Consider the following 19,966-nt stretch of genomic DNA (forward strand, 5'->3'; position numbering starts at 1 on the left):
TAATGTAGCATAATCTGAACAAATTAAACGTGTCCCATCTACTTACTTCTAATCTATTTATTAGAGTAATTACTTTTTGCATTTCAGAAGTCTGTTAAGACCAAATTTTGAATCTCACTTGTTCCAGCAGACTGGGCTTCCTACTTCAATAGTTTACCTTGCTGTATAGCTTAGGACAAGGTTGGCCACACCATCCAGGGAAGTAAATAAAGACCATCATAGTAATGTGCCTTTAATTAGGAGTCAGTTTCAGCAAGTAAATGGCTCTATAAAATACAACATTACAATTTTACACAGTCTGTGTTGTTAATTGAAATTTTAGGATAAGCAATACTTGAATTTCCTTTCCATTGCTATATAATAATCCTTGGCTTTTGACCTAGCAAAACTGGGAGGAAAATTAAGACAATATTGTAAAGAAACTATTACAAAGGGTATCCTCTTCATGTTCCAAATCATATTGCAGAGTCATCAGTTACATCAACATGACTTAATACAAAAAGGAATTTAAACAGACTCTTAGCTTCTGGTGAAAGCCAAAACTAGAATCTTGTTAGGCTGTCAAATAAAATCTGCTGTGATTATTAATGTTTATATTTTCCCTGCAGGACCAGTCCTTCTACAGCAGAGGGACTCCAATGGAAAATTGCCACTGGATTATGTTAAGTCCGTAGCAGTAAAGCAAGACCTTTTGAATGTTGTTCATCCAGAAGAGAACATTGAAAGCTTTTCTCAACGCACAGAACAAGACTTCTGCAGTCAGCAGATAGAACTGTGGTTGATTTTATTTAATAAGATGCTGCTGAACTTTTGTTTAGTTTATAATCTGTCTTCACCCTTTACTTTAACTCTCAGAGAGGCAGCTTGTTCAAATGGACTGCCTATAGAGGCTCATAAGAACTTTAAGATGACCAATAAATTTTCTGCAGATTGGTTAGTGGATACATATTTTAGAGAGCTGGAAACTTTTAAAAAGCTGCCACAGTTTCTTCAAGACATATCTGCAAGTCTCTCTTGTTTCCCTAGAGAACAGATGAAGGCTTTATTAGCAACTCTGGAAACCATGGTAGAGGCATGTCAGCTCTTTACTTAATGTTTTTAGCGGTTAAGAGCTACATTGGTTGGATGTTGACTGTTAAACCCCTTAGTATTGGGCTCATGTTTTTTCTGGCAATCAAAGTACAAATTTCACGGACCTACATGAGCCCTGCATATTATTATCTCCCATGTTGCTAATACTTACCTCAACTAGAATCTGGAAGTCAGGTGCATTCACTAAATGCATTTTTAGGCAAAAATTTTCCAGTGCCTTCCAATTGTCTGGCAGATCTGGGTGCCTGTTACCATCTCAGAGGGTGCTGTGTCATTTGCACCAAGTTAGTTGAACTTTGTATTTTCTGTCCCAGAAGTCTGTGTTACCCATCTCATGCCACAGTTCACTTTGTTCTCCAGAGGTACTGACTCTCAAGGTGAACTGACTGCCTTGAGTAAGGCTTGTGCCTACATGTTTAAATAAAACTGTCATTATAAATACGTGGAGAAGCAAATTCCTTCTCTTTTTGTCTTACTTATCCTTGTCTCGTAAAATCTAAAATGACATTGTGTAAATTGATCACATCCTGTAAAACTCAAAGCAGAAGGTACTGTATCTGTATTTACAGAGTCAGTGTACTAGGCTTTCCCATGATATTTTGTGAGAGGTGGTCACTCAGAGGCCTGTGGGGCATCATCATCTTCCTCCTCGGCACGGCGCTCGTGTTCCTTCGTGCAGTGCCTGCCCCAGGTACCCGAGTGACTTGCAGGACTCCAGTGGTTTAAAGAGCAACCAGAGCTTTAAAGCAATCAGGTCGTGTTGCTGCTTCCAGGTGCCACAAAGGGCCACATCCACCCTCAGCACAAGGCAGGGTATCCTTGGCTCTGCCCTGAGGTCTGACAAACTCATTACATGGGCAGGGTATGAAATGTTCTGGTAACACTCCTGGGATTCCCTCCACTAAAGATGCCAGTGGAAGCAGTGGCAAAAATCTAGTTGTGTTGGCAGGGGAATTTACAAAGGATTAGAAGAGACAGTGTAAGTATGTAGTGGGTGCCAGATTCTGACACGAAGTGTGGATCTCCTTAAAAATTACACCCCATTTAATATGAGAATTTTGTTCTCCATTCTGTGAATACATACAAACTACAGATGATAAATCCTCTAAACTAATCCTCTAACCTAATTTAGGATTGTGTGCTGTGTATTCTATCAGACAGTCCTTTTAATTAATTGTCCTGGTTTAAATAGCAAACCACAAACCAGAGGGTAGAATTGCTCCCTATTACTCCCCATACACCTTCCCAAGGGAAGATAGAAGAAGAATAAGGAAGAGAGACTTAAGGGTTGGAAATGGAAACATGAAAAAAATTACTATAACACTGGAAAGGAATTAACAGGTGGGGGAAAGAACAGATCTATACACTTATATACAAACATATAGAAACCTGATCCTGCTGATGACAGGAATAGGTGGGTGAGGGTTCCTTGCAGCAAGGCTGCTTCAGGAGAGAGGTCCACAGCTCCTCACAGCACCAGATGGAGTTGGATTCTGGAGAGCATGTGGAGAAGCAAAAAACCCCCAAACAGCAGCAGCAGGGAAGGAGGCACAGGAAGGAAATGAGTGACGGAATATCAGGGGTTGGAAGGAACCTCTGAAGATCAAGTCCAACCCCCCTGCCAGAGCAGGACAAAAAACAACCAACCAAACACAACAAAACAAACCAACACCTACAAAAAAACCCAAACAAAAAACCAGCAACCTACAACTAGGGCAGATCACTCAGGAAGGCATCCATACAAGTCTTAAAAGTCTCCAGAGGAGACTCCACAACCTCGCTGGGCAGCCTGTCCCAGGGCTCTGTCACCCTCACAGGAAAGAAGTTCTTCCCCACGTTGAGGTGGAACTTCCTGGGCTCCAGTTTGGACCCATTGCCCCTGGTCCTGTCCCAGGGCACAAGTGACAAGAGCTTGTCCTGCCTTCTTGCTGCCCTCATGGATTGATAGACATTCATTAGATCCCCCCTCAGGCTTCTCCTCTCCAGACTGAACAGCCCCAGGTCTCTCAGCCTTTCCCCATCAGATCTTCCAGTCCCTTCATCACCCTTGTAGCCCCTGTTGGACTCTCCCCAGTAGATCCCTGTCCCTCTGGAACTGGGGAGCCCAGAACTGGACACAACACTCCAGGTGAGGTCTCACCAGGGCAGAGTAGAGGGTGAGGAGAACCCCCCTTGTCCTGCTGGACACACTCCTCTTAATGCACCCCAAGATACCACTGGCCTTCTTGACCACAAGGACACATTATTGTTCCATGGAGAACTTGTCTACCGGGACTCCAAGGTCCTTCTCAACGGAGCTGCTCTCTAGCAGAAAAGGCTGAGCTGATTCTCCTGCTTTTATAGAGTATGGCAAGAAGTGGGGGAATATTGACCCCTCCCTGTTCCAACCCTCCTCGGTCTTTCAGGGTCTTAAGGACCCTCTCTCCAGTTCCTCTTACAGGTTTTCAACACCATGCCAAGGGTCCCTCAAACCATAATAGCAATTAAGACAAATCCTGTGCTGTTCTTTAAAGCTATTGAGGCTCGAGAGGGAGTTGAACAACATCCTTGTGTTGCACAGAGTTGGGGATGCAGAAGAGTTTTGTGATTTTGGAGAGATCTTTTTGCACATTCATAAGGCAGAAACTCTTCTTCCTGCCTTGTCTCTTCGTAGAGACACTGCCAAATCCATTTCAGATGAAGGCCTGGGAAGAGAGACACTTCCAAAGGAAGTTTATCCCTTCCAAGGGAAGAGAAGGAAGCTGTGCTTTAGAATGAGGATACCTGCTTTTCTTCTCTAGCAGGTTCAGTAATAGATCAGGAGTAATTTAAAATCTTAGCCCTCAAAAGGAAGGTACTAATTAGCAACGTTTCCAATTCTTCTCTAATAGCAATTTATCATATTAAAAGAACTCTAAAAGAAAGGGTGTGGATAATAGCTGCTTCTGAAATTTATGTTGCTTGACTAGAGGGAATAAGTTACATTGATGCAGCTGGCTTGCAGCACATTAAAACTTCCATTTAGCCTTTCTGCAGCTGAGATATATGATCTCATAGCAATTAATCCCCTGAAGATGCTCGGAGTGAGTTGGTCTTGGAACCAGACCTTCATTACAAATGTTCAGACTTTATTAATGACTGATTATTGGTTTTATACATGCATGCAGAACAGCCTGCTCTAACAGAATGAAGGTTCAGTGCATATTGGATTTGTTTGTGCGTTTTCTTATTTTTCTGTAATAAGAAAGAGACACCAAAAATACTTTTGTCATATATGAGATGTACTAATAAATATCAGTATTCTGTGTTGCAGGATGTGATTAAAGAAATGTTAGGTAAATACTTTCAAAAGAGTCCAAAATACGCATTTAAGTTGGCAATATTAACATTGCATTTAGTCATTACTTTGGTAGGTAATTCATAGAATCATAGAAGCACGGGGGTTGGAAGGGACCTCTGAAGATCATGAAGTCCAGCTCCCCTGCTACAGCAGGAGCACCTGGGGCAGGTCACACAGCAATGTGTCCAGATGGGTCTGGAAAGTCTCCAGAGAAGGAGACTCCACAACATCTCTTGTTAGGCTGTCCCAGGGCTCTGTCACCCTCACAGGAAAGAAGTTTCTCCTCATGTTGAGGTGGAACTTCCCGTGTTGTCACTTGGTGCTGTTTCCCCTCGTCCTGTCACAGGCACCACTGAACAGAGAGACTGGCCCATTCCTGACACCCACCCTGCAGATATTGATAGACATTAATGAGGTCCCCCCTTAGTTCCCCTCTTAGTTCTCCAGACTGAACAGCCCCAGGTCTCTCAGCCTTTCCTCATCAGATGTTCCAGTCCCTTCATCATCCTTGTAGCCTCCCTTGGACTCTCTCCAGTAGATCCCTGTCCCTCTGGAACTGGGGAGCCCAGAACTGGGCACAACACTCCAGATGTGGTCTCACCAGGGCAGAATAGAGGGGGAGGAGAACCTCCCCAGACCTGCTGGCCAGACTCTTCTTAAAGCTTCCCAGGAGACCATTGGCCTTCTTGGCCAAAAGTGCACATTGCTGTCCCATGGGTAACTAACTTGTTGTCCACCAGGACTCAAAGGTCCTCCTTTCCAGCAGGTCAACCCTTAATCTAATTGAGAATTTAAAATATCTTGAGACTCAGCGAACCACAGAAAAAGAACTCTGGTGCACCTAGAAAAGCAAAGGCTTCCAAATTTTCATATCAGTTCTGAATATAATACATTATTGACTGAAATGAAAGCAGGAAAATCATTAATTTGGTTTGATAAAGCAAGTGATTCTGATTACATATCCAAGATATTCCCACAATTATTTGCTGTTTGTCAATGAGACAGGAAAAAAATAATTTAGAAATCCTACTTACCTATTTGAACTGATTTCAAGTACATCTCCAAGATACTGCACAGGAAAGTAGATAACATGAACGTTCTTAATGTTGCAAAATGAAACATTCAGAAGTTAGCAAATGCCTGAATTAATATTCCACATGTAGCCCCAACTTAAGTATTGTCTGAGTGCCTCGTCATTCTTTAATTACATGGTGACAGAATTTTTTTCTCTCTCAAGTTCTCTCAGTTTAAGGATCATATACTGAAAATTTTCCTGTTATTTCTCAGTTATGCTCTTAACAGAGTTCAGTTTTATACATATTCAGTTTTACATATACTGAAGTTTGCAAACTCTATACCCTGAAAAAATCTTGGGTATATCTCAGTTGTATTTAACATGAAATTATGTGCTTTATCTAATTTATCAGAGAGTGCCTGCTCTCTTTCAGAATGGAAAAATTTCCCTGTTAAATCGTTATTGCAATAAAGTGAAATCTATTAAGTGATTAAACTGCCTACTTTTTAAAAACCCTCTTGGGATGGAGAGTATTTCCCAGTTCCTGGCTTAATCTTAAGAACAAACAAACAAACCCAGCCACCCAGTCCCACCTCCCCTTTTTCTCTCTGTGTCCACGTTTCACACTCAAACGTGCTTCACAAGCATGAAGGTAACACCTTCATCCTCAAGCAATCCTGTTTTTCCCAGGCCTTTGGAAAGATCTTCATTCTTCTCCACCTTCAGCCATACATTTGGAGAAGTTTTTCATCCCCCAGGCAGGTGAATAACTTGGTTGCAGGAAAAGAGAAGGCAGAGCATACTGGGGTATGATGTCAGGAATTATCATGACATGCAAAGGTGTTGGTCAGGCTTCCAAAGCTGCCACAAGAACCCCTTGCATTAAGCCAAATTTCAGTTTTATATTTTCTCTAGCACATGCTCTTTGTTTCACACTCCTGCCTTTACTAAATATAAAGCATGACAGTTTATGTGCAAATGTCTCAGGCACAGCTACACACGCACACTCCGTTTTTCCTGCAATGTCTGCATTCAAACTGCAAAAATATTTACCAGTTTTATTTGCCAGGCTTTCTTTACCCACTGGGAGCATCACCCATGAGGCTGCAGGTCACCTCCTGCCTCTGCTCTCCCTGGATCCTCCTCTGCCCCCAGCTTAGCTGCAAGAGGATCTATACCCTGATTAGATCCCTTCTCCTTCTTCCCTCATCTGAGTAGATTCATGTCCATGCAACATCCTGTTAGGAAATCTGCAACATGGATTTGAGTCCCCTCAGAGTAGATAGAAAGTAAAATTGAGGTCTCTCTCTTCCACCTGGGGCAGTGCCCACTACATGGAGGTGCAGGTGATGCAAGCAGGGTCAGCTTCACATTATCTGAGCTGTGGTTGTCACTGTCACAGCCCTGAATCCCCTTACCCATCCTCCAGCCTGGCTGAAGAAGACCTGCTGCAGGCAGACACCTTCTCTGCAACCACTTCTGCAGACCATTCAGGGCAAATACCCTTCTCAGCTGCTGCCTCCTGCCTCTCTCAGTAGAGTCAGACTTCTTTGATGATGTAGGAAAACGACCTCAGAAAGCTTTTACACTTTATGAGAAATTTAAGGTATTTTATTTATCCATATAGAAACATCATCTTAATTTTAGATGAACTACTACATAAGGTTGCCTATCCCATCCATGTTTTCTTTGAAAAATGGGAAGTATGGAAGCTTTGGTGTCACCTGCTTCTCTTCCTGACCCCTTGTTAATATTGTAGCTATGGGGATGGGTGCTAGGATGTTTTCACATCTGCTCTGAACCTAAAACTAGCAAGTTTTTTATGATTCTCCTTCCATCAGTCAAAAGACATTTGTTTTTGAAGACCTAGTAGGTTCTACAAGAGTCCTGCAGGGCCACTTGCTGCACACCTACCTGCTCAGTCTGAGTTATTCACTTCTATACGTTAAGTATCAACCACAAAAGTCAGTGCCCCTGTCAGCTATGCCAAGAGCAGTCACAGGATCACAGCAGGCTTTGGGTTGGAAGGGACCCTAAAGCCCACCCAGTCCCACCCCTGCATGGGCAGGGACACCTCCCAGCAGCCCAGGCTGCTCCAAGCCCCATCCAACCTGCCCTTCAACACTGCCAGGGATGGGGCAGCCACAGCTTCCCTGGGCAACCTGGGCCAGGCTCTCCCCACCCTCACAGCCCAGAATTTCTCCCTCACATCTCAGCTCCAGCTCCCTCTGCCAGCTGGAAACCCTTCCCCCTGCTCCCATCCCTCCCTGCCCTTGTCCCAAGCCCCTCCCCAGCTTTCCTGGAGCCCCTCCAGGCACTGGAAGGTGCTCTCAGGTCTCCCTGGAGCCTTCTCTTCTCCAGGCTGAACACCCCAGCTCTCCCAGCCTGGCTCCAGAGCAGAGCTGCTCCAGCCCTCCCAGCATCTCCGGGGCCTCCTCTGGCCTCTCTCCTACAGCTCCACGTCCTTCCTGTGCTGGGGACCCCAGCCTGGCCCCAGCCCTGCAGGGGGGTCTCAGCAGAGCAGAGCAGAGGGGACAATCCCCTCCCTGGCCCTGCTGGCCACGCTTCTCTCAATGCTGCCCTCGCTACAGGTGTCAACTATTTTTAAAACACGTCGTTGGGAAGTAACATCAGAAATGGCAGGTTGGCACATTGATGAATTTCAGGACTCGATGGGAGAGCTGAGAAGCCTGCCCTTTCCTCCTGCAGGGATGTGTGATGGAGGGGACAGCTACTGCCCAGCATCAGCGCTGGATGCGTGCTCCGTGGGGTGTGTGTGAGTGAACAGGAATGTTGAGAAGGAACGGGTGCTTCTGAAAGCTCAGAGCTTCCCAAAGCTGCAGTGCTGTGGGTCAGACCTCCTCAGCTGTGCATCGAAAGCAGAAAGGGCTCAGATGGAGAGTTCTTTTGGGCTCGGATGGAGAAGGACCAAGAAATTCAAAGTTAATGCTGGGAGTTCCTCCTTCCCTTGCGCAGCTGCCGTTTGGGATCCCTTCCAACCCCTGCCATTCTGTGACTCTTCTGTGATTGTCGTTTGGTAAATTGGTCATTTAAGTTAGTGCTCACAAAACCAAGGATCTGACTCCCTGCTTGGGACAGGGCAGCAGAGCAGATGCTCTGTAAATCTCTTCACAGAAAGGTGATGGAGCAGCTCATGCCTCCTCTGTTCCAGCCCTGATGGTCTCGTTGCACTGAAGAGTCTGCAGCTCCAGGACAGCATGTGCCAGGCACACAATTGCCTGTTCCCTCAATATTTCCTGATTTCCTATCACTGACAGGGGGATGCAGACTCACTGACTCCACATCCTCTCCCTCACAAGCCCTGCTCCTTTTCCTTTGTCACAACTCAAACCAAAAGGTAAATAGAAATCCTGGCTTTAACCTTCCTGGCACTTGACAGCTTCAGCATCAAGTGTAATTAAATTTCAGGTACTTAAAAAAGAAAAAAAAAAAAAATTTTTAAATGCCACTGTTGGTCAAAAAGTGTTGGGTCAAAGTGCAGCCTCTGTAGAGAGGGAAGCAAATCTGCAGAAACCACAGCACTGAAGGATGAACCACAGGGCTTAATGAAGAACAGCAAGCTGCACAGTGAAAACCCATTGTCCTCCACCCCAAAGCTGCAATTGCCAGTTGGAAACATCCAAGATAAAATGCACATTGTGATTTGCCACAAGTCCCACAGAGGTGCAAATCCTTTAACTGGAGCAGAGCAAAACTCCAAGGTTGGATGTTTCAGAGCCAAGTAACCAACATCAAGATGCGCGTTTATTGCAGAATCAATATTTATTCCGGAGGAGGTTTCCTCCCTTTAAACATGAGGATTTACTTCTGTATTCTCCCATTCTGCAATGACTTCCATGGGGAACAATTTAAATATATGTTCCAGCCTGAGAATGGAGAGTGGACGAGGTCTGGATGTAGAGGACCCAGAGACGGGTGGTCCAGATGGAGTCACTGCAGGCCCCAGAGAAGCAGTACTGAGGAGAAGAAACCAAGGAAAACCCAAAGTGCTGACATAAACCCAGCAGCTGAATCTTTGTGAACATATCACCAAGGATTTAGGTGCATAAGAAGGGGAATAATCCAAACAGAAATTGTGAGTGGGGAAAGGAAGGAAGAGCCCACTGCAAAACCCAAGAGAAATAGGGAGAAGAAGCTGGAGAGCTTGATGTGGCAAACAGAAAGATTTGCCAGTAAGATTTGATTGGTGGTATCAACAGTGACCAGGAAATTAAGGAGACTGTAAAAGCCTTGAGCTTGGTCAAGAGGCTGCAGCCAAGGTGGAAAAGGGAAGAGCAACCCTTCACATCAGCAGTGAGGGACCAGCTCCACAGGGTGTCAACAGCAACGTTTGAGGTTGAGAGGAGATGGGAAACAGGGCAGTGACTGGACAGGATGGTGTGGATGTAACTGGGGCTCTGAGCTGTGGATCTCCATAAGGACACCAGGGGAAGGGATGTGTCAGTGTTCTGAAGGGAAAATGCAGACAGGCTGGTTCCACCCTTCTAATTCCACACTGCAGTCCTTCCCCAGGTCTTTTCCAATATGTCATCCAGTCTTCCCAAAAATCTACATTGCCACAGCAAATGCAGTGACCAGACTTTCTTCTAAGCAAGTGAGACGTTTACTTCTAGAAACACAGTGCAGAAAGACTTTTGCCCTTAAAATAAGTCCTTAAAGAGTCTTTTAAGGAAGTATAAAAAAGACTTTAGAGAGTCTTAAAAGACGTTGAAGAATTGAAGTTATATTCGGTAATTATCCAATTTACAAGTAAATCTTCTATTTAACAATCCCCACTTCTCCTCCCCCTCCCCCAATAGGTATGTTTTCTCAGCCTGAGGACTAGAAATGCAGCTTGAGGGAAGGAATTGCTGAAGTCTCCAGGCCCATCTCTTCAGATCAAGCCATTATCTCGTGCCCGTGAGCAACATCTCCTCCCAACACGGGTACGGCTGCTTGTCGAGTTTGTTGAGCATCCCAGGGCTGCCAACCCTGTGGGTTTTTTTGCTTTTGTTACCATATTAGCTCAGGAAGCAGCACCAAAAGAATATAAGATCTCCCTTTATCTCTTCAGCCAAGGACAGACGTGCACCAAGCAGGCTGCTTTCTGAGGTGAAAACTTCTGTAGATGAGGCAGGTGATGGGCGCTCCTTGCCCCAGCTGCCTCAAACTGCCAAGGCTGCTCCTCACACCACCCCCCTCCTTCCCCCTTCCTCCCAGGAGTATCTAGGAACTGTGTGAAATGACAAAATAGTTGGTATTTTCCTTTTCTTTTCAAATTTCTGCTCCTCGAGGCAATAGCAGTGGAAGGCACCGAGCACAGGCGGGAAGCCCATGGAACTACAAGTCTTGTTCTCTTCCGTGCAGCTGCCCAGCACTCAACACAAACCTGACCACATTTTCAGTGTGTTTGAGCTTCCTTTACTACTTTTGACTAGGGATCTTCACTGGTTATGGATCAAATGGGCTTTGAGGCTTTTTTTTTGACATCCTTTTAACAGGACCAACTTCCCCTCCATTGATCTTGAGTTCAATGTAAATTTCCTGCAAGTTCATTCACCGTAAGAGGCCAAAAAGAGCATAACCATGTTTTTCTCCTCATCAGCCTTGGTGCTGAATGAAACTGAAATGTCAAAATCTGTTCTATGGTTCAGGTTGCACAATAGGGGAGCCTGAAACCTAAAGAAAAGATCATGTGCAATTATGCACAGAGTAAACTTTTAGGGATGTGCCTTCATGTCAAGTAATAGTGACTTACTAAATGATCCCAGAAAATACTAATCAGCACTCTTCAATTAAAATATTTTTGAATGATCAACATTTTAGGCTTTCCTTGAAAGAACTGTGCAATAAAAGCTGAGGGAGAGAAGCAGTTTTGATTCTCTTTTAATTATACTAAAATGGGAAAATATTTATTACCATGTGACTCATAACTGAGGGTTTCAGGCTCCTATATTGTGCAATCTCAGCCATAACAAAGATTTTGACATTTAAATCTCATTCAGCACTAAGGCTGATGAGGAGAAAAACATGGTTATGCTCTTTTTGGCCTCTTATGATGAAGGAACTTCCAGGAAATTTATGTTGAACTCAAGATTGATGGAGAATTTGTTGTGTCAAAAATATGCTTAAATATGATACCCTTTGAGCATTAAATACTTGCAGAGGAAAAAGCATTGTTGTGGTTTGTTGTGGTTTTTTTGCCACAATGATAACTTATGGATTTAGTTATTTATTTTTAAAATTAAGGTAAAAAATGGTGCATGGAGTTCAAGCCAGCTGGCAGTCAGTCACCAGTGGTGTCCCCAGGGCTCAGTGCTGGGGCCTGTTCTCTGTAATGTCTTCACCAATGATCTAGATGAGAGGACCAAGGGCACCCTCAGTCCGTTTGCAGATGACACCACACTGGGAAGCAGTGCTGATCTGCCTGAAGGCAGGCAGGCTCTGCAGAGGGATCTGGCCAGGATGGATCCATGGGGCCAGCTGTGTGAGGGTCAACGAGACCAAAGGCCAGGTCCTGCACTTGGGGCTCAACAATCCTAAACAACACTCCAGGCTTGGGGAAGAGTGGCTGGAAAGCTGCCCAGAGGAAAAGGACCTGGGAGTGTTGATTGACAGTGGCTGGAGATGAGCCAGTGTGTGCCCAGGTGGCCAAGAGGCCACCAGCATCCTGGCTGGTGTCAGCACAGGGTGGGCAGCAGGAGCAGGGCAGGGATCATCCCCCTGTGCTGGGCACTGGGGAGGGGGCACCTGGAGTCCTGGGGGCAGGTCTGGGCCCTCAGGACAAGAAGGACATGAGGAGCAGCTGAGGGAGCTGGGGGTGTCCAGCCTGGAGACAAGGAGGCTGAGGGGAGGTTGGAGCCAGGGGGGTCAGGCTCTGCTCCCCAGGAACAAGGGATGAGACAAGAGGAAATGGCCTCAAGTTGCCCAGGGGAGGTTGAGGTTGGATACGAGGAGAAACTTCTTCACTGCAAGGGTAATTAAACACTGGCATGGGCTTCCCAGGGAAGTGGTTGAATCACCATCCCTGGGGATGTTTAAGATCCACGTAGATGTGGTGCTGAGGAACAAGGCTTAAGCACTGGACTTGGTGGAGCTGGGTTGATGATTGGTAGAGTTGGGTTATGGTTGGACTCGATAATATTAATGGTCTTTCCCAACCAGAATGATTCTGTGAAAGTCCTTATTTTATGAGAAACATGCCTTCTCTGGACTATGAAACTAAAGAAGCAGAAAACTTCTCATGCCTCTTGCAGCAACACAGACCTGAACTCCTGCTCTGACGACCTGACCTGTACTTGCTCAGCTCTGCCATGGTTGGCAGCAGCTGTGCAGCCCAATATCTTGTTTTCCCTTCACCTGCTGCTCTCAGGGCAAGGCAGGTGGTCCTCACCACCAAGGCCAAGCCCACCCAATGGGAGCAGCTTGCCATATTTTCAGTCTGGAGAAGTATGGAGAGATGAAGACGAGGCATTAGTCTGCTGGAATGAAGGGTCTTTTCTTTCTCCACCACTTGGAGGCAATCCCTTATGAATGCCTCTCTCTGGGTCAACCAGTCCCTCTACAGGCTGCTCCTCACCCTCATTTCTTCTGCTCTGCCATAAGCTGATCACCAGCTCCACGAGTCCTTCAACTAGTTGCATTTCACCCAGGTTGTGAGTGAGAGGGCAGAGAACAGAATGCTTTGCCAAAGCCTCCACGTTTTTCTAGGCTGATGTCTCAAGCTGCACTTTATCTGGAGGAGCTGAATTTCCTTTTTGAGTTTCCAAAGAGATGCTCCTTTTGTCCAACACCTTGATGAGGCAGAAAGCAATGGAAACCTGGTGTTCCACACTGAAAAACAGCTATAATTGCAGCTCTATTTGATGTAAAAAAGTTTTTTTTGCTTTTTTTTTTTTTTTTTCATCTTGGGAAGGTTTTAGAAAAATTCTGGAGGAGGAGATATTTACTGAAAATGAGCTGGCTCTAATAGAACCAGCTGCACAGGAATCTGGAAATCAGCCCATTTGGGAGGAAAAAGTTTGCCCTGAAAAGAGGTGAAGACTCAAAAATGGGAAGAAGTTTGTGTCTGGCTGTCAGCAAGACTCCTGCAACTGAGCAAGGAGGGGAGGCACAGGCAGAACCTGCCTCTCTCCCACGAAGCAGGAATCCCTGGCTGTTGGCAGAGATGCTGCAGACGTTTTGCTGCATTTTGTGAGGCAGGTATGTGAGCTAGTGCTGAGGAGAGACATGATTTTAACTTGTGCTTTTTATCCCAGAACTAAAGACTTTAGCATCATGTACAGCATCAGCTGGCGGGTCCAGCAGCTCTTCCTCACGTTGGTAAAATAGCTCCTAGGGCCCATATTGGTGATTCTCCCCTCTTACATGGCTCTTGTGAGACCCCACCTGAAGCACTGTGTCCAGCTCTGGGGTCCCCAGCACAGGAAGGACATGGAGCTGTTGGAGAGAGGCCAGAGGAGGCCCCGGAGATGATGGGAGGGCTGGAGCAGCTCTGGAGCCAGGCTGGGAGAGTTGGGGTGTTCAGTCTGGAGAGGAGAAGGCTCCAGGGAGACCTGAGAGCACCTTCCAGTGCCTGGAGGGGCTCCAGGAAAGCTGGGGAGGGGCTTGGGACAAGGGCAGGGAGGGATGGGAACAGGGGGAAGGGTTTCCAGCTGGCAGAGGGAGCTGGAGCTGAGATGTGAGGGAGAAATCCTGGGCTGTGAGGGTGGGGAGAGCCTGGCCCAGGTTGCCCAGGGAAGCTGTGGCTGCCCCATCCCTGGCAGTGTTGAAGGGCAGGTTGGATGGGGCTTGGAGCAGCCTGGAATGGTGGGAGGTGTCCCTGCCCATGCAGGGAGGTTGGATCTACATGATCATTTAATGTCCCTTCCAACCCAAATGATTAGCAGATGTACTACATGCAGCCTGCTTAATTATTCTAATTATTCCACTGTTGTGTTAAGTGCAATGGAAGAAACTTGGGTTTTCTTCCACTTGGATATAAAATGCTAAGTTACAGCACAGCTCTTCAAGTTAAAGTTCACTCGTACTATAAAAAACACTTAGGTGTTCTTTACTGCCAACAACTGTAAAAGAAGGGTAAGTAAGCTCTGCACTGTGAGTTATCAGCAGAAATGTAACCAGAACCTCTCAGACAATTAGCCTCGATGGATCCTGAGTGCTCTGGCACCTACTTTAAGTGTGAACCCCAATTAAGTTACCCATTTTCACTGGACCCAAATAAAGTTGTTAAATTTTATTTTCTGAGCGCGGAAAGAGTTTTATGATCACGAGATGCATTATTATTTTGTGATTGTTTATGAAAGGACAAGTCACTTAGGAATAATACCTGACAAATCTAACAGGTTAGAAATTGAGTTCAGAACCCATATGGAAATGGAAGGTGTGTTGAAATATTTACAGCATAAGGGAGGGCTCTAAAGAGGCCTCCCACACAAAGCAGAATAGACAACATTTAAATACTGAAAATGGGTTCACAAACAAATTATTTTAAAATGTGACTTTAAAATGTCCTGTTGTGGCAGGAAAAAAACTGTATTTAATCAATGTGCATTCTTAGTCTTGCTTCTGTGTTATATTTTCAGTGAGATCAACTCTGAATGGCTGAGGCATTAAAGTAGTTCACCAGTTTCCCACAGATGTTTTTCTTGCTTTTTGCCCTCCACTTAGATGTTTTGGGGGCTTAAAATACTGGAATCTTGCCCCCACACAAATAGGATGTTTTCATCCACTTGCCCTTCACACCACTCAGGGGAAAATGATAACACAGGACTTCAAAGAAAGAGGCTTCCTGATGCCCAGTAGAGAGATGCTCAGAAGTGTGTTTAATGCAGTAAATGTGTATAACTCACTCAGACATTGCCACATTTGGAACTGAGTACAGAAAGAAAACACAACAGGGAACTGCACACAGACTGGTGGGCAACATTGAGAAGGTACAAGGCTTGCAGCCTATCAGAGAACCCTGCAGAAGTGACAGCTGGCAACAAACCTTTGTGCCTTGTCAAGTTTGGCTTTTTTTAGACAAAACAGGCTCGTCACTGATTCCGTCTTCATCAATAGTAAGTGGCTCTTTGGGCAGCATAAAGTGGAGAGGTGGTTACACAAGCTTTGTAAATAAATTCTTTAAAGTCAGGTTGTAACGAGAGCATGTCCAGCTGTTAAGAATTTCTGCAGAGCCATAACTGAGCATTCTTTCAAACAGACAAACAGGGGGATCAAAATAGCCTGTCGTGCCAGGAACCGGCTACCAACGTAGCTGTAAAAGAAACAAACCCAGGATGATCTGTCATGAGCAATGCAGCCAACATATAATTCTTTAGATAAATATATACACATCTGCTCGCAAAGTTATTTCTAAATAGTCTGTTCAAAAAGTATAGTTAGAGTAGTGCAATATAACTTCATCAGCAATGGCAACCAATGACTGGTAGGTAGCCCAGAGAGGACCCACAGGAGCGGCTCCTCTCCAGGACATGATCCTGCTGTTCTCCCCCGGGCAAAAAAAATCCCCTTTAATGTCCCCAGGAGCTACAACTAACAGCTGTGCACAGGGAATCCCTTAGGGATGGAGCCTCTGCTCACTAGATGGGGGAGCTGAGCGTGGAAGTCTACATGCAGCTATCAGAGTATATCCCCAAGTACTCGTTATGCAGTGGCCACTAAGACATTTGAAATGTAAACGTTTCTCATCCACGTCCCATGAAATTTATAAAATAATGCAGTTTCCATGCAGCAGGGCACAATTGTTTCAGAAGAACTGACTACATCATTAGCTAAGGAAATAAACTTGGAGTATCAGATTTACCACAGCTGCATTTTTTTGTTTGTTTTTCCTCTACACTTATATTTCACATTGGTAACAGGTAATGTGTGATATCATTATGCTTATTAATATGATCTGGTGATTTGAAAGCAAAAAAAAAAAACAAACAACCAACAAACCAAAACATTTCCTGCAAGATTTCCATATTAAAATAGTTATGTGCACAGAAGGTGTTCATAGCCTGACACCCAAAGCAACATGGAGTTAATTTGTTAGTATTTCCATTACGGCAGAACTATGAACTTCATTCACTAAACCATGTAGTACAAATGAAGGTTACTGGTACACATAGAAAAAATCAGAGAGGCAGTCAGTTACAAACCTGGCAGTTTTTTGAAAGAGACAGAGATTTTTAGGTCTTATAATGGAATGATAAAAACGGCAGGAACTTCTGCTGGGAGCTCCAGAAAAGAGATTTTTGCACTTGGTGTTTCTCATCATCTCACGAGCAGCCCCACTGCACAGGAAAACACTGCACCAGGAGTTAACATCAGGGTCTGGAGTTCAAAAAACTCTGCTAAAACTTAAGTGCAGTAGGCTCCACTACGTTGTACTTCTCTTGAAATGTATAAAACATAGAAAATCGCAATGGTGACTGGCTGAATAAAAACTATCAGTGCTCACAGATAAAATCTGACTGAATTTTTGAGTCAGATTTCAATGTACACCTTTTGCAGATTTTGGTCGGCGTGATTGGAGTATCTCATCAGGTACCTCTGGCCAATCAAGCAGCACAATTAGCACTCCAGACTGATCCTTTTTGATTCTTACGCTGATTCTAACAAGGCTTTTCAAAATGGCAAAAAAACTCCACCTGAAACCTTCACCAAATGTGCCTTTACCGTGTGAAACACACCTGCAATGAGAAATGCCTTTTTTACAGTATTTACAAAAATCTCCCTGCTAGGTAAAAAGGCAAAATAAATAAAAAGCTTAAGAGAGAGGAAATGCTTCTTAGGCTGCAGGCTTTTTCTTTTATCTTCCCCCCAGTCTCCCCAGCACGTGGAGCTGGCTAGGCAGGATTGCTTTTCTTCTTCTTGCTGGGGCTGTGACTGGGATCTTGCTTCAGTTCCTGGTATTGCACCTGTTTAAACACAAGGTCCAGAGAGAAACTGGTCATATGGTGCTGGGAAGAAAAAGAAGGATTTTTGTTTTGTTTTTTTTTTATTTTTCCCAGGGCCAACAAAAAATAAAAGAAAAAAAGCAGGAAAAAAAAAAAAAGCAGGAAAAAGAAAACTATCCCCCTGCAAACTACGTGGGATTCAACAAAAACAGGATGAAAGAACCAGAGTAAGAAGGAAAAACAGCATTAGGGGGATCGTGCCAGGAGGTAAAATAGCAATCTGATGTAAACTTTAGGAAGGCCACTTGTTTTGTTTTCTCCACGAGCTCTAATGGAATAAACAGCATCCCCTTTAATTGAGGGATATTCTTTACAGTTTTTCTTCAAAACTTGCTTATTTTCAAAGGCCTGCCACAAAAGGGACCAGATTCAGAGTGGGTACCTGCACCCATACCTCCTGTTTATACCAGCTCTGGACTGAAACTGGTAAATCTGGGATGTTCACCATCCTCCTGATTCTGGAGGAGATTTATGTGCCCGATGCTCTCTCAAGTGCTTGCACCTTCTCCAGAGATTGCCAGCTGCATTCCAAAAGCCTGTAACTCACCACCAGTTTATATTTAAAGGAGCTGGTGAGCATGGCTGAAATGTGGCCACAGGAGACACTCTCACCCCAGGACAGGGAAGTCTGAAGCTCTCAAAGAGCTGCCAGGAGATGCTGGGAAAAGCCGCCCAGCGCTGACTCCGTGTGGGTGCAGCTCCTTCCATCAAGGGATCGTCAGCTCCAGGGCGTCCTACACACTGCCCATCCCAATCCCCCTCTGCTCTGCTCTGCTGAGACCCCCTGCAGGGCTGGGGCCAGGCTGGGGTCCCCAGCACAGGAAGGACGTGGAGCTGTTGGAGAGAGGCCAGAGGAGGCCCCGGAGATGCTGGGAGGGCTGGAGCAGCTCTGCTCTGGAGCCAGGCTGGGAGAGTTGGGGTGTTCAGCCTGGAGAGGAGAAGGCTCCAGGGAGACCTGAGAGCACCTTCCAGTGCCTGGAGGGGCTCCAGGAAAGCTGGGGAGGGGCTTGGGACAAGGGCAGGGAGGGATGGGAGCAGGGGGAAGGGTTTCCAGCTGGCAGAGGGAGCTGGAGATGAGATGTGAGGGAGAAATTCTGGGCTGTGAGGGTGGGGAGAGCCTGGCCCAGGTTGCCCAGGGAAGCTGTGGCTGCCCCATCCCTGGCAGTGTTGAAGGGCAGGTTGGATGGGGCTTGGAGCAGCCTGGAATGGTGGGAGGTGTCCCTGCCCATGGCAAGGGGGGTTGAACCTGATGATCTTTAAGGTCCCTTCCAACCCAAACCATTCTGATTCTCTATCATTCACAGGGTGCAGGAGGTGCTTTATACAAAATCTAGGACTTGCTACCACCTGCCAAATATTTGTGTTTTCACTCATTGCTCCTAAGCACCCCCAAAGGCACAACCAAGCTAGTAGCTAATTCCTCACTGCAAACAGTCCAGCAGCCTCCTCAAGGTTCAGGGACTATCCTCAGCTTGAGTTCCCAACGTCATTGAGCCAAAAACTACAAAGTCAAATAAAATCCACTGCTTCAAAATCTCATTAAAAAAAGCACAAAACCAAACCCAGAAATTAATTCTGGTGGGTTGACCCTGGCTGGCTGTCAGGTACCCACTCAGCACCTTCTCCACCAGCTGCTCCAGATTAGGTCCCCCATGGGGTGCAGTCCTTCAGGAACAGATCACTCCAGAGTGGGTCCCTTCCAACTTCTTGCAGCTTCACACAGGAGCCAACTCTGTGCTACCAAAACCTTGCCCTCACAAACCCAGGAGAGTCATGGCACCACTCATCAAATTAACCACCACAATATAAGCACTTTTAGAAAAACATACACACCACTTGCACATCTGATGGAACTCTGGAGAGAAAGTCAAGTAGCTCATTGTTATCAATTGCATATGGACTTCGAAGCTTCTTTGTGAATTTATTGATGCCTGCAAAAGTGAAAGTTCAACAGTTACTATAATTAAAAAGAAAAAAAAAATTGGCAAAGTTCTAAAAAAGATTTTTGGATCCACTTCAATGTCTGACATTAGCACTGAATTAATCAATGAATGAACTGTAAATTAAAACTCTAAAAGTCAGAATCTGCTGCTGTGGTTCCTGCTGCTTCAAAATGCGAAAGTTCTGGAGACATCTTCAACTTCTTCCAATGCTTCTTTTGGAAACTAACAGAAACTGTGGTTACTCTGTGGGGGTTGCTGCAAAAAAGAGGGGAGTAAAGCGTGCTCCATTTCTGTGGCAGAAAGGATGAGCAGTAATGAGCTTAATCACAGGCCAGAAGATTCAGTTCAGGAGAGAGTCCAGCACAGGCCACAGAGATGCTGATGTGACTGGAGCATCTGTCCTGTCAGGAAAGGCTGAGAGAGCTGGAGACTGAGAGGGGATCTCATCAGTGCTTATAAATACCTACAGGGGGTGTTAGGAGGAAGGGACCACTCTCTTTTTTGCAGTGTCCAACAAATGGACAAGGGGCAATGGGCACAAACTGGAGCAACAGAGGTTCAAGTCAAACACAAGGAAAAACTCCTTTCCTGTGAGGGTGACAGAGCCCTGGGACAGGCTGCCCAGGGAGGCTGTGGAGTCTCCTTCTCT

General features: G+C 45.4%; 2 protein-coding genes across 3 annotated transcripts in view; one reads left to right on the forward strand and one right to left on the reverse strand.

Moving 5' to 3' along the window:
- SLF1 (SMC5-SMC6 complex localization factor 1) overlaps positions 1 to 1,568 on the forward strand; it is a 34,666-nt gene extending 33,098 nt beyond the window's left edge. For both annotated transcript variants that reach the window (XM_051643505.1, XM_051643506.1), the window contains one exon: positions 609 to 1,568. In XM_051643505.1, coding sequence (XP_051499465.1) covers positions 609 to 1,093 — 485 coding nt within the window. In that variant the 3' untranslated portion in view covers positions 1,094 to 1,568. The remainder of the gene's footprint in view (positions 1 to 608) is intronic.
- A 13,659-nt stretch (positions 1,569 to 15,227) lies between these two features.
- MCTP1 (multiple C2 and transmembrane domain containing 1) overlaps positions 15,228 to 19,966 on the reverse strand; it is a 276,702-nt gene continuing 271,963 nt past the window's right edge. The window contains exons 20-21 of the mRNA XM_051643546.1: positions 19,208 to 19,305; positions 15,228 to 17,335 (exon numbers count right to left, since the gene is read on the reverse strand). Of these exons, the coding sequence (XP_051499506.1) occupies positions 17,264 to 17,335; positions 19,208 to 19,305 (170 nt within the window). The 3' untranslated portion in view covers positions 15,228 to 17,263. The remainder of the gene's footprint in view (positions 17,336 to 19,207; positions 19,306 to 19,966) is intronic.

Source organism: Apus apus, chromosome Z (genome assembly GCF_020740795.1).
Source record: "Apus apus isolate bApuApu2 chromosome Z, bApuApu2.pri.cur, whole genome shotgun sequence".
Classification (NCBI taxonomy): Eukaryota; Metazoa; Chordata; class Aves; order Apodiformes; family Apodidae; genus Apus; species Apus apus.